Here is a 14445-nt window from a genome sequence, read left to right as displayed (position 1 = left end):
GTCGTTTAACTCTGAGATAAATGGAGTTGATATAATGACGGTACAATAAAAAGTTGTTTAGAGGAAGAACATTAACCATCCTTGAATACTAAGAGGCGTATTCACTAAACTGAGACAACAGGTTGTCTCCGAACTATTATGAGTGTAGTATAGTTACTATGAGTCAGCTTCCGCAGCACTAACTAGTGTAATTTAACAAAAGTTGTTACCCCAACTTCTAATCCAGGGACATCCATGTAACCCATAATAAAAGCCTTTAAGGAGAGCTTCCTTTGAGATTCCTTCATCTGAAGAAAAGACTGATTTGGGGATTGTTCAACATCTACTATTCCGGTTATGTCATCACACTGAACTCCTGAATAGGATGTCTTCCACACATCCTGGAGGCCGCCCTGGTGGCTCAGGAGCATGTCCAACAACGTTCATACTATCTAAACATGTTGCGGAAGACACGAGAATCTTAAACATAGACAACATAACACACGCAATAAATACAGATATTATTGTATTATTGTAAAACTTGCTGACATTATCAACTTTATGACTAGCACTTAAGGAACAGAATACATGAGTGACTTCCTTCTTTGACAGTTAACTTATCAACCATACTTCACTAATAGAGTTGATATTTGAATGAAATGCCTCTTTGAGTTAGTCTACACATGCTCACTCTGCAGTGGAGTACCGTTAGGGATAGGAAGCAGACGTGTGTTGTAGGAAAATTGTATGGATATAGTGATTTAAGTTATCGTAGCGGTAAAAAATATATACAAAAGATAGTGTTGATCGTGAGTCGGTATGTGAAAATATAATTTAAACTTTGAAGGTTAGGTATTATAAATTGCGAATCTTTTAACGATCACAACAATGTAATCTGAAGATAAATTATATAATGATAAAAAAAATTAATTCCGATATTAATAAAGTTATTATTTTACAAATGAATGTAAAAAATTATTCAGTCCATTAAGTTGATAGAAATTAAAAAAGATAAAGTGCCAATCTAGTAAAAATGAGGTCTTGTTTATAATTGGCAAATATATTCTTTTGTTCCGTGATTATAAAATAATTCTAACCATACAAGAGTAGTGATCAATTTTGAGGACTACAGACAAATTTCTTAAGGATGTAAATTATATGAAGGTCATCTCGTAAGCACTAATTTCCGTTTACAGATTGTGTTTGTAGTATACAGACAGACACTACCCCTATTGTATATAACTTGAAGTATTTATTCAGTGGGAGTCAGCGATTTTAAAGGCCATACAATGTATACAATAAATTTAAATAAGACGTATTAATGTCTGTACGTCCTTTGTATCTGTATCTGTTTAGTTGAGCGTTACATTTAATTGTAGCGGTTACGCTTAACAATTAGTGACCGAGGGCAAAGGTGAGGTGAGTTACTGAATCATATTATAATAAAATTATATTTAAATATCACAGAATTGTTAACTTATTCGTGTATTATATGATGTTTGTCTAATCAAATAATTTTAAAACGTATATGGAATAAAATGTGGAAACTTACGTCCTAATAGTCTTAATGATATCTTTAGAAAAAAATATTACAATAATTTGTAAAATTAGGCTTGAACCATAACGGAAGTAAAGTTTTCCTCTTATTAAACAACTTATACGTAAAGAATACGTTGGTTTGTTATTTGTGATTTTATAAACCATTTGAATTTTAAAATTCTGATCGAAAGTAGTAAGGAGTAACTTTAATTCATACACTACAATAAACGTGTTAGCTACTTACAGCTAGGATAACAAAACTAACTGGAACTCGTGTTGTGATTTAAAATAACCACCCTAAAAAATAGCAAGTAGAAGGAAATGAGATGCAAGTTAAATGACCTTTTTGTTAATTAGTTCTATTAAACAGACCTTGATAGACTTGCTTTCATGTCACTTAAAGCCGGGATACTAGTGTTGTGGCTTGTCTACTTTGCTTCTACACTCGACTGGCTACGTAACATCTTTTATCAAATTCTTGATTATTTTAAGCACTAAGCTTAGCACAAGTTTTTGTCGCACAAACACACGAACCGTTTCACGAACTATGCAAACTTAAGTTGATCGTACTGCTCGTTACCACACAGGACTGGTAATTATCTTGCTATCTGACTGATGAAATTATTTAATTAAATGCTGTGTATTCACGATTACATTATAGGTTGTCTGGAATTAAAGGACTCGAAAAAATATATTCATTATATATATCAAAAAATATATTCATTATATATATCAAAAAATATATTCATTACATATATCAAATCGGAACATTCGTTATGGCTATTTGAGGATCACTTCCGGTCAAAAGTATTATTATAGTGATTTTTTCATCAGACTTCGTTAATTATCTAATTATTTTTGCTGGATTCCACTTCCTCCATTACTTCATAGTTTATACAAATGGAAATTTTCTTTAGTATAATAGACCAGGTGCCATCATCGGTAAAATAACACTTAGCACGATACGCTAGCTACCACATATGGTATCTGACTAGTGCGTCACTTTTATAATATTACGTAATTAATACTAAAACAGCCATTTATTATATACTTGCATTTATGATCACTATTTGTACACAATATGCTGCTGTCAAAGTGGAATTATATGGTCTCTGTAGAACATATTAATTAACTGCATACGTATACCTAAACTTAACTACTATACATTCATATTTATACCTAAAGGTTGAGTGATATTGAACAGACGTAGTCCCATGACAACTCACACAGGTAAAGACTGAAGCTGCAAATCTTCAGGTAAATAGATTATACCTAGTTATGTAAAAAGTCACACCTGGAGACAGCCTTATACGAGTTTTCCTCTGATCTAGATGTAGAAGATCTGTTTCTACGTAATAGACATTATGTGAGAAGCGACCTCTGTATTTCATTAAATCATTTCGTCCGTTGTTGTGTGTAGAGTAATAATTCAGGTCAAGATGTCGTCGAAGCTGCCGTTCGTCAGGATGTCTGTCTACGTGTTCACTATAACGATGCACCTCTCGAACATATGGTACATGGCCGTATCGTTGGAGAAGGACTTTAAAATGGTCCCTGAACTGAAGGCTTTCAGTAAGCTGCAGCCGCGGTACTTCACATGCTGGACCTTTGTGAGTTAACCCACCACTTATCTTTGACTAAGGTACTTCAGATTAGTTTAAAATTAATCAGCTATAATAATCGTGTGGACATATTTTTTTTTATTCTTTAAATATTTCTTATCTGTAATTTAATTGTACATTTTCCAGTTTCTTCAAATAGTCCACGCATTTGCCGGTATCCTGTGTGATGTCCTGGTCGTTGTGAATTCTAAAAACAAGACCTACAGACTTCCTAGACTTCTAAAAGGGTTCAAGAATACTTTATTCTCCGCTGTACTATGGCCTTCTACACTTGTGAGTAAAACGAGTCATTATAACCAGTATTGTTTATATATCTAGTCCATAATGAACATGTAGTTTTAAGTTTAGTGCTCACTAGAAACGATCTCGTAATTTAGAAATGTCATAAAACAGATTATATCTCACTTGCTTTCTCCTAACAAGTCAGATACAAGACATGTAGCGCTTACAAGAGAAACTGAAGTAAAACCAGTCACATAAAAATGAAATTTATATTTTAACATTAAGTTTACTTCGCAATAAAGGCAAAAGAGTCAAAAAGGTTCCATCGAATAAGTATTTATTTATTGGCCATTACGATCGCTCTATCACCTCTCAGCTCAAGCTTCTGGCAGGTGATCTTTCTGCTCATTGTGTCATCAATGAATATTTGAATCTGCTGAAACTGTGTTCGAAATAGACCTTCCAAACTCACCGTGGACCAAACTAAGCGACCGATGTATGATTTTGAGCAGTGTATTCAGCTCGACCCGAACTTATTTCGTCGATATGCAGATACACCTATATTTGACTTTAACATTTCACGCCGGAGGACAACACTAGATGTGATGAACTGTCTTCAAAGCGTGTATAGGCAAAGTCGGCTGAATATAGTGCATAAATTGGGCTTAAAATGCTTTTGAAACGAAACTTAGGCAAATCCAACTAAAAAATAAAAATAGTATCGAAAAAATTTGCGATCGCTGAAATAGTTGCATCGTCCTCAAAGTCTGCATTAAATAAAATAAAAAAAAAACATTTTTATAAAATAATATTCTTTCTTATAAAATCATCAGCTTACGGTCGCGTTGACTGTCGAAACTGTTTCTGTTCACTTTGGATAGATGGCGCTGTCACCAAAACATGAATCAAATGCGTTCTTAAATATCCATGTACCCTCGTGTTGAGCGATTTGTGAGTTATGGAAGTAGGAATGAAACAATTTAGGTGTAGCTGTTTTATGTGTAGGGTACTGAGTGCGTACTTATATGTATGGAGTGCAGGCCGCCGGCTACAATACGGGTCCCGTCACAATTGGACGCCTGAATATTTTCTGGTACACGCACATATGTACATTTATGTGGTCTAGAGTATGATGGTCTAGACTCTAGAGAACAATAGAAAGATTTCGACAGGGTTTAGAATGATAACCTTATTGGTCAGTTTTCTAGCTATGCCATCTCCTCTGGTCTGCTAGCTTGCGTGGATTTCTGACGTTTAAGGGACCGTAAATTTGAAGTACTTACTTTTTTTAGCCTCGACAAATACACACGGAGAGCTCATCCAGATAATAAAAGATAAATAATATATAACAAAATCAGTCACGTTATTTGAGGTGAGTTGCCAGGAGTCAAATATGTTTATGATTAATCATAACGCTCAGGTGGTGGTGACGTTTTTCTGGAGCCTATACTTCTACGACAGGAGTCTGATCTATCCAAGCTTCGTGGACCAGGTCCTCACTAGCCTCTCCAACCACGTGATGCACACCGCCATCTTGCCTATCGTTATCCTGGAAGTCGCCTGCCGACCAAGAGCTGTGCCGAGATCTCATAGAAAGAATATCATACACTTGGCCTTCCACTTCATACTCTACCTTCTCGTGTGAGTTGAAAGTTTTTTTTATAATTCGTAGTTACAAATCAGTATTTTATTTTCTGGTCAATTAAAATAATTGTAATTATTTTGGTTTTGTTGAAGAACTATTTATATTTGTACATTGAACACACGCTGTGTTTGATCTTGAAAGTATTTGTAAGTGAGTTATTCCAAGTTGCTTATTCAAGAATCTGGAATAAGTCGTTTTTCAATATAAACTAAATTCCTGGCGAAATTCAACTGATGAAGATCGTCGCGACACCATCTTTCAAGTCCTTTAATAAAAAGGATCATTAAAATCGGTGCAGTGACTGAGAGAGACGGAAGCAGACAAATTAATAAATATCTATAGGAATGGATCTCTTTATCTCTACTATCCTCTGTCTGTCGTAATATTGTTGTTCATAATGATTGAGAGCGGGTGAATGTTTTTGCCTCAGCTCTATATGATTGGAGTTTAAATGACTAACACTAAATCTTCTTCCAGGTTAGCGTACACTTACGTCGAGAAGGGTATTTGGATCTACCCTATTTTCTCCTTGTTCTATGGGACTGTATACTTTCCCTTAATACTTGTGTCGATAGCTCTCCTGGCGTTGACCTCCTACCACATACAATGGCCGCTGACGAGATACTTCCACGGAGAGATAGGGAAAGTTAAAAACACATGATCCATACTAATACTCTGATTGAACTTGCTGTTGACAAGATTTAGAGTAATAGATTAACATCTGGCAGTACTTAACGTTACTCACAGGATGAGTAACTTACATCAGGTCCTACTACAAGATTTATTTGTCAAATTAAATGAACAGGGAGAAGTGATAGATTTAATTCATGTGGGAATATTTATAAGTGAAAAACTGCTAACTGTCCGTATGTAGTGTTCGTAGGAACTCGCACCTTCACATGGATAATTTGTGATTTTTTATTATTCTAATTGCACAACTTTTCTTGTGCTCTCGTTGTGGTACTCAGCACTGACCGTCGTCTTCATAGTTAAGGCCATGGCATTTCTGTTTTAAATATGAGTACTTCTACTTACTCTGTATACTTACCACAAATTTGCTTCATGAAAACATACAAAGCGTTTATTTCACATTGAATAACCTATGCAATATACGTGCGATTTATAAAACTACAAACGCTCCGTATGTAGTGTGTACTACAAACGCGTAGTTAGCATACAGATTTATTTCTATGTACATCCTAAAGTGTTTTGTTTGTCTGGTGAGATATTAAATATGTTAATGTAATTGTTTATAATGTGCAATATATGAATTGTTTTTTACTATTGGGAAATAAATTTTACAATTGTTAAATGATTTTAACTAAACGAATGACCGACCTGATTAAATCTTGAGGAATAGCAGCAATAAGGAGGTGGGTTATGTATGTTTGTTTGTGTATTGAAAGTGACATAATTACTGAACCTATTGAATGACTCTTCTCAATACCATCAGTTACATCATCAGGGTGAGATGAATGCTCTTAGACAGTTCATAATCCCGTCCGGCGTGACAAGAAAAACGTTAGATAATGAAAAAAAAGCATGGTTTTATCGATTTTTATAAATAATTAAAGAGAAAATCTCTCAAAAGATCTACCAGGGGTTTTCAAAGTTGAACTAAACACAAACAGTTTACCGTTTGTCACAACTCTTCACGTATAGCATCAATGTGCTTTCGTGAACGGAACACTGGATACTGTCTAAGTTTAATTTAAACTAACAACAGCTATTAGCTAAAAAGCTCTAATACATAACAAGCTTTAATACATAACATAACGATCAAATAACCTACTAGGTATATCTCAATCGACCCCGACTTCACGATTCCTCTAACAGCGAATGTTTTATAACTTAGAGCGTAATAAAAGTGTCTTAAAAGATCATATTTAAGTGTAATATTGAACTGTTAGAAGTAGCACAAAACGTCTGAGCTACATTTTTTAACAAAAAATACAAACTAGTCCAAACTCCAACGTGACAATAAGGTCGAAGCTTGTTCAATAACAAAACTAACGCGTCCACAGCGGACAGTCGACGGGCGACGGCCGGGGATTACATTATCATTCTTATTACAACAGTCTTGAGATTAAATTAGATCGAATCCCACTTAACTGACGGTTAAACCTTCTCAATGTCGCATCTGTGTCACAGTTTAGACCTTATTACAGCGGACGAAGGCTCAATATCGCTTGTCTTGATCCAGTAAAAGTTAGATTTGTGTTATTTATTTTTCTCCAGGGGTAAAACACGCATTCCACTTTCCACGGTCAAGTGCGCCGTAGTGTTGCCAGCTTGTTCCGATCACCTTGAAATAGTGTATTAATATTGACGATTATAAAGTAAATTAATTTATTAATAAAAGCCGTTTTTCTGTACACTTTTGTTAATATTTTTTTCCGTTAATAGTAACCATCGACCTCTGTGTGTTGTGCAACATAGTAATTACTTTAAATACATTTAACTGCGTACTAGGCTGTTCTAAGTGACCACGATAGTCATGTGCTAATTATTACCTTAACAGCGGCAACCCTGAGCCTCCGAGTGAGTTTGTCCCAGTACAGCGTCGTTGCGGCTAGTCGGAGGATACAATCTGATGGCTCTACTGACTCGTGTGTTGAGGCGAGCGACGCCTTACCTCCACCACACCAGGCCGGAGTCCACAGTGGCCAGTTTCACCAAGGATGAGATCCTGATACTGCTGAGACCACCTTTCACGAACTGGAGCAACATCATCCGCGAGGCGGAGAAAGTTGTCGGCTATCCCACTTCCTTCATCAACCTGAGATGTCTCCTCAGCGACGAGTTCTCCAACCTGGCTCTGTACTTAAGGAAGCTGGTAAGTTATATATTCTTAATCTTATTATATTTATTGATATAATTGTTATTTTTTAACTTTTAAAAATAATTACTTTTTTAGTAAATTTTTCATAAAATACGTCGCTCTTAACACAAACATTTATATATATTTATATGTATTTTATATAAAATTTTAAGAAACAGCCTTTTAATTATTTAATGAGAACCGCGTTGAAATGTAGTTCATTATAATGAAATAAAGAAGTAAAATTAACTCTAACCGCCATTTAAATAGAAAACGTGAACTCACTTTCACGCGTAAACGACCGCGTGAGGTTACTGCTCGTGATGCTTCTGTCTATATCAACAATTATCTGTCTGTTTGTGACATTAAAATAAAGCTTTTGATTAATACATTTGGTAGAATATACACGCATCAAACTAACAAGTGCTATCTGTCTCGTTGTTCCGGCTAAACTCTGAAACGGCTGGAACGATTCCGATTGGAATTTCACTGGCAGATAGATGATTTAATTAGTGACTCGAACTGCTCCCTTTTTTAGAAAATTTGTTTCACTAACGCGACGGCCTCTGTGTGATTATATATTTAAATGAAACTAATATATTTCGGATATACTACGCGAATTTCATTATTTTAAAAACTACATAATCCCGACGTTCCGGTTACTTTTCACCAACAGTTAGTAAGTAAGTAAATAAAAGTAAGTTTGTGTCTGTCAGTAAGCGTGAGTAGTGAAGCTGGCTAGTATAGCTGCTTAACGGTCTGAGGTTCAATTCCTGACTTAGACCTGTATTTAAGGATATAACTGTCTATTACTCTTAGTACTGGTTAACATTACGATACCGACAGTTTCAACGTTTTGCATTCATAATTTTTTTTAAATATCATTGTCGATTTCTGCTTAGAAATCTTCCAATGTGTGGATTTTAATTTTAACGTTACAAATTCATACTAAGGATTCTAGTATCGTCCTCACAGTAAACTTGCAAACTGTCGGTTCTTAGTTTGACTTTTTAAAGTCTTATCGTACCTTTACGTACCGTACTATAAGTAATTTATATTGTAGACAGAAAACCTTTGTTAACCTTAAGTCTTGTATTCGAAATTTAAAAAAAAACTTGTAAGCTGAACTTGTAAATGAAGCGAATATATCTGACGGGACGAAAATAAGATGAAGTATTAAATGTACTAAAAATACATTATTGTGATAAGTTTTCCAATAACAAACTTTAAGCTCAGCGTATTTAGTTTAGTTATGCAAACTTACAGTAAAACGACTCACTGAGAGTAAGAAGAGGCGCTAACACATAACTGTATATTTAACTGAATTGAATATTTTATGAGTACAAAAATAAATTAATATCTAACTATAATAAATGTTATTAAAAACTCTTTGCTGGTGTGTTTCTGACGCGTCCGTCGTCCGGTAATTTGCAACGCTCTTTAATATTTTGCTGATTGTTTCACGTTCTTTGTGTAATTCTCATCACGATGACATCTCAGTAACATCCTGCATCCATGATCACCGTCACGCCATCAGCTTTTGACCTTACCTATAAAAAATATGAAATACAACCTTATCAGTGAAAATTTTGTTCATTCGATTTTTTACAACATACAAGAAGAATTAATGTTAATAGTTCCTTATAATTTATTTTCTTTGTTCTGTTCATTTATTTTCTTTGTTTTGTTCAAAATTTTATGAAGAAATCGTAACGTATTGCCAAGAATAAGAAAAAAGTCTTATTCTTGAGGTATATTCGGTCTGATAGCAGTCCAAGGAGGTGTAACTGTTGTGATGTTCCACTGGTTTCACTGATAACTAGTACATAGAGCGGAACGCGTGTCGCTTGGAGAGCATTTTATTAATACAAATCGTTATATCCCGACAATACAATGATATTTTAATAGCAAAGTTTTTTTTAAACTTATATGCTATTAATAGTTTCATGAAATATTGCCTATGAGTATTTCTCTGGCGATAATTTGGACTTGTCCATATATATACGTCATTTTTCCAGCAGTAGAATCAAATTTCAGCAATCAATAAGTTTAAAAATCGTAACTTATGCTTCCAGGTTGGTAGCAACCATCTCGTGATGCAAACAGCAAAGAACGTCCTCTACGGAGACACGAAGAACCTTCAACCGTGGGGTCTGGTCATCTCGCTGCTGTCGAAGTCGGTGAAGTCGTCCACGACTCCCGAACACGTCTACAACCAGCAGCGCCAACTAGCGGAGCTCACAGAGATGATGCGGACAGGCCATCTCATCCACAGAGGCATCGTCAACGTTCCTTTTGCGAAGCGATCCAAAAGCACTGAATCGGCAATATTTGGTAACAAAATCGCGATACTCCTGGGCGACTTCCTCCTCGTGACTGCGAACTCGATGTTGGCGAACCTGAAGGACCCGGATGTCCTGTACATCGTGTCCACGGCGTTACGAGATCTATCAGAGAGCGAATTTTTCGGGGAACGAGACGAGCAGAACATGCCGCTGCCTGGTAAACCGAAGAAAACGATCGAGGAGTTGGATATATCATTCGATACGAGCACCATCGAGGCTAGCGATGTTTTGGGGAAGCCGAGGAAGGAGTGGACCACTAGAACGGTCTACAATGGCGTCAGTCTCCTGGGCAGGGGTTGCCAATCGGCCATGCTGATCGGCAAACAGAACAGAGACATTCAGAACTATGCTTATCACTTCGGCTGCCACGTGGGTTTAGCTTGGCAGGCTGCCACTGAACTCCAGAGACTGACATCCGAGAAGGGTCAGTTTTGCTTGGCCAGCGCTCCCGTACTCTTCGCTTTGGAGGGCAATCCGGACTTATATAAAATTATCGATCAAGCAAAAAACGACGTAAACGACGTCGACTACGAGGATCTCAAGTTTAACATATTGAAAACTGACGCGATCGACAAGACGAGAATGCTTTACAGAGATCACGCGAGCAAAGCCATGGCCTTCATAGATAACATCGGACGAAACGAATCCACTGAGATGATCAGGAAGCTGGTTTACACATTTTAAAACTAACACCTCAGTGTAACTTCTAAGACTGAATTAAAATTAAAGAAATTAATCAATAATAGTTATAAATAACTAGAGCTATGTGTAAGCGAAATATATTTTAATGTGTTAACTACCTTTATCTGATTATATTTCATTTAAAAGCTTTACTATATTTCATTAATATATAAATGTCTTAAGACTGTAGCGAGCGCTCTGAGACGCTTTGAAGTATTTTCCCTCGGTTCCTGTGGCCCTACGTGGTTCACGTTCATAGAGATGCAACATTTACTGTAGCTATAGGTAATTAGAGTTATTTTTATTTATTTATTTTTTTAGTCCTTACTTAAGTTAATTTATCTGCAAATAATATAATAAAATAAAATATAACCTTAATGTTTTTATTTCCATATGATGAATACTAGTTGCTCCTTTTCTAACATGATTTTGGTTATTTTCGACTAGAAACAGTCGTTATTAGAATGATTAGGGCGAGAAGTTTGAAAAGAGAAAGATCGTAATGAATCTCGTTTTTGTTTTTCTGAAATAATAAATTAGTATACCCTTGAGGAGCGTTGCGTCCAGAGTCCAGACCCGCTGACCATTTGATAGTAAAAACTACTTGAAATTATGTATTACATTATCTATAATTTAATTTCTTTCCATCATCATATTCCTAACAGAATAATAAAAAATATATACAATTTTAAGGGTATTTTTCCATAGATGACGCTATTAAGAAACTGTGTTTTAATAAACTGCCTTTTTTAGTTAATAGATGGCGCTTTACTTAAATGTCACTTTAAATGTTTTTTCGTTTAACTCAGCTTCTTACTTAATATATATTTAATATTTAAATAGCTTATAACATCATGCTGAGATGGAATTCTTTGTGTTGGATAAAAGAGGTTGTGTGTCGCTAAGGTTCTACTTCCATTATATAAGTATATAGTTTAGTATATATTTGTTAATCAATCAACAAAGAAAGTCATTAAATTTAATTAAATTTATTAGTACTAGATCTGAGTACTCTCTAACATCTATAATCCTGACTTGATTAAGACAATAATATAGTTTTTTTAAATTAAAACTTATCCCTTTAAATATAAAACAGAATTATATTATTTTGACAACATTTAAAGAGCGATCTGCGTCACATTATACACTCCGTGACATTTGCAAAAATAACTTAATAATAATAAAATCGAAACAAAACGTTTGACTTTTTATAGAGTGGTCGTGATGTTCCCTAACGCAGAACGACAAGATCAATGAAAAAACACTTCCTTTAGAAATATTCTCATTTCCAAACAATCAGACGATTATAACAAGATGTTGTTAAAGAACATTCGTTATATTCATTTATTTTTACTAACTTGCTGCCTAAAAGTTAAACTAACCGTACATTAAACAGTTAAAATTGAACGTAATATCTCGCGTTTTAGTCTCGAATTCAGCACGAGAGTAGTTAGCGGCCCTGAGTAGTGTATAAAGGAAGTGACAGATTGTTATCTATATTAATAGAGTTATTAATAAGAACGATTAACAATATTTAATTTGTTAATGATGTTGCGACTGAATACATTAGTATTTCATATTTGTTTAAGAATTCCGTCTTATTTTTTTTACGAAAACAATCGTCAGGACGTAGTAGTTTATATAAAGTATAGAGGTTACAAAATAATCGAAGATATTAAAAAAAAATCGATATAAATTATAATGACTTTCCTTTAATACTAGAAATCTTGAGATGACTCCCTGAGATGAGATGAGAGATGAGTTGGGATGAGATGAGATGAGATGAAACTTATTTATATATATTTTATATATATGTTTTAGTCTATGTTAAATCTTGCCTTAATTCTTATTCAGTACCGACACGATTTTTCAAATTTTCCCCATATCAAACCCACGTGTATAACATTTTATGAAAGTGTAAACCTTAGTACGGCCGGTATTTAGTTAGAAACTAATATTAAGCTAAAACTATCTTCCCTGACTTTAGTAAAGCCTGGAACCGATTTTATGGCGCATTGAAATCTTCGCCCCCTAAAGCCCATGTATGTAGAGATTTATACTGACCTCGGGACACAGTCCGACTTAAAGATTCACTCGCGACCATCAGAACTGTGACTTACTGAGTATTCAAAATGTCACTGTCGTAACAGAATTAGATTATTTCTTTAATATATCTGATGTATAAGGTCTGATACAAACGAATGTATAACCGCTTTTATTATATTGAAATAAATTAAGTGCGCCCAAAGACCTTAACGTTATTACTATGTCATGTTTACGTCGAGATGGAATTTTACCGAGAATTTGAAAGAATTTAAAGATTTATCATAAGGCTGTGTTTGAGTGAAATAACTAATTTGAAGATGTGTTGAGAAGAATAAAGAACAGCTTTTAAGCTCCCAATTCATCTCTCTAAACTTCAAAACTTCATTAATTTTTCGTTGCTACTTACCAGTTATCTTACATTTAAATTAAGTTAAGTTAAGTAGTCCCAATGATATGAAATTACCTACGCATCAAACCCGTAGCCGTCACCTGGCAAAACTCTACAATGTTTATAAAAGTTAAATGTCACAATCTAACGTGGTCGTCGCTGGGACATAAAGATAACATCTGTATTTTAAATTAATCATAACTATTATGTAATATTCAATAATTAACTTGAAACTAGAAAAACAAATTTTTATGATCACTTTTCGAAAATAAGGTTAATTTTTTTATTTATATCTGTTTGTTTATTTTTACGTAAGTATCGTATTTTTTTTTAGTTTACGTTGCTACTATAAGTTCGGGACGTTGTTAGCATAGAATAGTTTTTATTTAATTAAATCGTTTCGAAAATGTATTTTTGGTTTTGAATATTAATACTAAAATGAGAAATAAGGGAATACTGTCTGGATATAAAGTAATCTCTTGAAATAATGAATATTATTAAATAATTTGGAACCGATACTTTCACGTCCATAGTTTGTCTCGTCTCGTAACGCTTTAAATAGAACCTTGACTTTTAATTTTCAGACACAACACTAGCGTATATATAATTAAGGAAATTTTTTTTTGATTACACAGGTGTCTCTCAATTAGTTTCTCTGGCCGTTCATGAGCATTTATAATACACAGAGCATACCTGACACGCACGATAATCGAACCCAAGAACGTAACACAATAGCAACTATTGTCACACGGAATCCGATTGTTTATTCTGAGTCTGCACTACACGCTACATACGAAGCGTTCCACGTTACACTCGATAGTTTTTATTCTTTAAAACTTTTAACGCTCCGTTCGTAGTGTGATGATTCAAACTTATAATAAGCGCATCGACGGTCACTTAGATCAATACTGGACCACACCGTAGGTCACGTTCAACAACTTCTTCTGGTTTTGTACCACTTATAATGACATTATTAAACTTGAGACTATCGATATACTATTTATAAATAAATTAATTTAATAACTCAACTCTTTTTATAGGAAAAGGATAAATTTTTTCTCCATAACAAGAATATTTAGATCGAAATCTTCGAGTTTTAAAGTAATCCTAAAAAAGATACTGAAGCTGTTATATATTGAACAATAAAAACTAATATT

The 14445-nt window shown here is 34.5% G+C and overlaps 2 protein-coding genes across 5 annotated transcripts; both read left to right on the top strand.

The window, feature by feature from the left end:
• The first annotated feature begins 639 nt into the window (after positions 1 to 639).
• Positions 640 to 6319, top strand: LOC116776301 (androgen-dependent TFPI-regulating protein-like). Of its 4 annotated transcripts, none has more exons than XM_061525309.1 (6): positions 675 to 796; positions 1176 to 1393; positions 2939 to 3128; positions 3267 to 3413; positions 4783 to 5003; positions 5485 to 6319. In XM_061525309.1, the coding sequence occupies exons 3-6, from the start codon at positions 2958 to 2960 to the stop codon at positions 5666 to 5668; spliced, it is 723 nt and encodes a 240-aa protein (XP_061381293.1). In that variant the 5' UTR covers positions 675 to 796; positions 1176 to 1393; positions 2939 to 2957; the 3' UTR covers positions 5669 to 6319. The 4 variants fall into 4 exon arrangements, with proteins under 4 accessions (XP_032525355.2, XP_061381293.1, XP_032525353.2 ...); XM_032669462.2 differs by having other exon boundaries at positions 1176 to 1398; XM_032669464.2 differs by lacking the exon at positions 1176 to 1393 and having other exon boundaries at positions 640 to 796.
• Positions 6320 to 6370: 51 nt separating this feature from the next.
• Positions 6371 to 11232, top strand: LOC116776260 (all trans-polyprenyl-diphosphate synthase PDSS2-like). The gene is made up of 2 exons (XM_032669403.2): positions 6371 to 7843; positions 9904 to 11232. Exons 1-2 carry the CDS (start codon positions 7601 to 7603, stop codon positions 10855 to 10857), a joined length of 1197 nt encoding a protein of 398 aa, XP_032525294.1. The 5' UTR covers positions 6371 to 7600; the 3' UTR covers positions 10858 to 11232.
• Positions 11233 to 14445: the final 3213 nt, after the last annotated feature.

Source organism: Danaus plexippus, chromosome 28 (assembly GCF_018135715.1).
Source record: "Danaus plexippus chromosome 28, MEX_DaPlex, whole genome shotgun sequence".
NCBI classification, from domain to species: Eukaryota; Metazoa; Arthropoda; class Insecta; order Lepidoptera; family Nymphalidae; genus Danaus; species Danaus plexippus.
This window is presented reverse-complemented; position numbering and strand designations above follow the sequence as displayed.